General features: G+C 39.0%; 1 protein-coding gene across 3 annotated transcripts in view; it reads left to right on the top strand.

Annotated features, from left to right (window-relative positions):
- Positions 1–2,751, top strand: part of KLHL5 (kelch-like family member 5) — a 27,720-nt gene that overhangs the window by 9,078 nt on the left and 15,891 nt on the right. For all 3 annotated transcript variants that reach the window (XM_009075957.1, XM_009075956.1, XM_009075955.1), the window contains one exon: positions 2,058–2,194. In XM_009075957.1, the coding sequence (XP_009074205.1) occupies positions 2,058–2,194 (137 nt within the window). The remainder of the gene's footprint in view (positions 1–2,057; positions 2,195–2,751) is intronic.

Here is a 2,751-nt window from a genome sequence, read left to right as displayed (position 1 = left end):
TTCAAGGCCAGGCTGGATGAGCCTTGAGCATCCTGGTCTAGTGGGGAGGTGTCCCTGCCCAGGGCAGGGGGTTGGGACTAGATGATCGGTGAGGTCCATTCTAACCCCTAAAATTCTATGATTCTATGATTATTATTGCATTTCTTCAGCCGTTGTTGCTCAGCTGTGTACAGTCCAGCTGTTTTCTATATAATGGTGCAGCTAACTAAGCCAGTTGCACTGTTGGGGGAAGAAAAAACCCAGAATAAACCAAACCCAAAACTGTGGGATGATTAAGTGCTAGGTTCTGTTTCCCATTGCAGAGAGCTTTCTTTTTCTGCATAGAAGTTCCAAGTCAGTACAGCGAGAGGTAAATATTTTAAGTTGGTTGTTTTGCCTTTTTTATTTTTTAATTCTGGATTTGACCTGCAGAGATACTTGGGTTATGCAAGTCATTTTCTCTTCTAATGAGAACCCTATTTTGTACATAAAAATCTGATATTGTCATCTCATTCTACCACCAGAAGCAGTTGCAGAAGTTCTCCCTTGATGCCTACACGAATGTATTCTCTAACTTACTCCACTTCTACAGATCTCTGGGAGGTATTATTCTCATTCAGCTGCAGATGTCATTAAACCTGAGGTTGAATAAAATGCCTAGAAGTGATGCCTGGGCCCTACCTTGGCAGACAGTTCTATTTTTTCTCAGCAAGTCAGCCACCTAATAAATCTCCTATTTCAAGTACAATGCATTCTTTAAAAGAGAAAAACTTTGTTTCTCTAGGCAAAGCTTCAATCATACAAGGTGTTAAAGTAAAATTGATCTTCTCCCCATACACTCCCAACTCTGTTGCCTCAGTTGCTGGAAAAAAAGGATTACCCTACTGTAAGCCTGACCAAATGGTCAATGGTCAGAAAATCCACAAGAAAAAGTAGTTGAAATTAGTAAACATTTCTTTCCTTTTCAGTTCATTAACTAACTAAGAGACAGTTATTTGTAGCTTGTGGCTTTGTGTATGTACCTGGAAATCCTCCCCTAAGCACTGATGCTCACCTTTTCAGTTAATTTTACTCTGCTTTGTGGTTCTTGACCTCATTTTAACACACCAATATAATGATTCAGCACAGCATAAACTGATTGAAGAATGAGATTAATTGGATGTATGCATATGTGAATGTGTGTAGTGTATTTGCAGCAGACCTGGCTCTTGGGCTCGCTGTTCCTGTAGCTGAGTACTTATGCCAAGTGTATTTATATGTGATTTCCCTGTGAGCAAGGCAGTAGTGAACTGCTGCAGCACAAAAACTGATCCGAACCACCAAGCTGTTCCTGGAGGTCTCTTAGGGAAGAGACCAGCACTCCTCATGAATAGTTAGAGTGAGTTTCATATTCCTGCCTCACAATATTTCCTTTTTCTTTCGCCCTAGTTCTGTAAACACACACTGACATCATAATTCTTACACATTTTCTGGACTGGCATTGTTATTTGTAGTGTTTTACTCTCAGTAATCCAAAGAAATGTCTGTTGTGCACTAAAATGTTTACAGACTGCTAAGTACATACCCATGAGAGATCTTGTTTTGTACCATCTCCATGTTTACTGTGCCAAGTTCTGTTATCAGTAAATAAATGCATATGTGTGCAGCAAGAGTAAAAGCATTTTAAAGCACTTTGAAAAGGACTGGTAAGTCATTCTGTCACATTTAAAAATGTAACTGACATAATACATACAAAAGTCAATTCAATTTATTTATTTTCCATAGTGTATATTTATATTCCATTTCCATTTTATGTGGATTCTTTTTTTTTAGGTTCTGTCTGTATTGGCTGTTAAAAGTCATTGAGCTTTGAAAGGCTAATTAATTTAGTTCAGAAGCAAATGTAGGTTTAGTATCAGTACTTCATTATTCATAGAGAGGAACTAGAGCATGGAACACTTTGTCAGTTTTTAAATGTTTTTCTCAAAACAGTGTTTCTTCAAAGGGCAAAGAAATGAATCATAAATTAACAAACATCAGGTTGACTAAGTTTTTTTTTCTTCTTTGTTTCTTTCTTTTCTCCTGCATGATGTACTCAGGTTGGTTCTCTCCTCTGTTTCGGACTACTTTGCAGCAATGTTCACTAATGATGTAAGGGAAGCAAGGCAGGAAGAAATCAAGATGGAAGGTGTGGAGCCAAATGCATTGTGGGCTCTGGTTCAATATGCATATACAGGTAATTGGAATGGAAATGGGAATGTCATCTAATTAACTGTCCTCCTGGGAGCATTATAGTCCATTACTAGATTTCAAATGCTCTTTGTGAACTGTTATTCACAGTATTTAATTCCCTATAAATAAATAAAATCATAGAGCATCCCAAGTTGGAATGGACACACAAGGATCATCAAAATCCAAATCCTGGCCCTGCAGGAAAGCCCCAAGAATCACACCCTGTGCCTGAGAGCATCATCCAAAAGTTTCTTGAATTCTGTCAGGGTTGGTGCTGTGACTACATCCCTGGGGAGCTGTTCTAGTGCCCAAACACCCTCTGGCTGAAGAACAATTTTCTAACATCCAACCTCAACCTGCCCTGACACAACTTCAGACCATTCCCATGGGTCCTATCACTGGTCACCAGTGCCTGCCCCTCTGCTTCCCCTTGTGAGGAAGCTGTAGAGGACCATGCAGTCTCATTGCCATTACCTGGGAGGATATATTTTCTCTGATAATACCATATTCAGTTAGTTAACAAATTATGTGAATCTTTTAAATGTTTCATGACTGACATAA

This window comes from Acanthisitta chloris, unplaced genomic scaffold (genome assembly GCF_000695815.1).
Source record: "Acanthisitta chloris isolate BGI_N310 unplaced genomic scaffold, ASM69581v1 scaffold32635, whole genome shotgun sequence".
Lineage (NCBI taxonomy): Eukaryota > Metazoa > Chordata > Aves > Passeriformes > Acanthisittidae > Acanthisitta > Acanthisitta chloris.
This window is presented reverse-complemented; position numbering and strand designations above follow the sequence as displayed.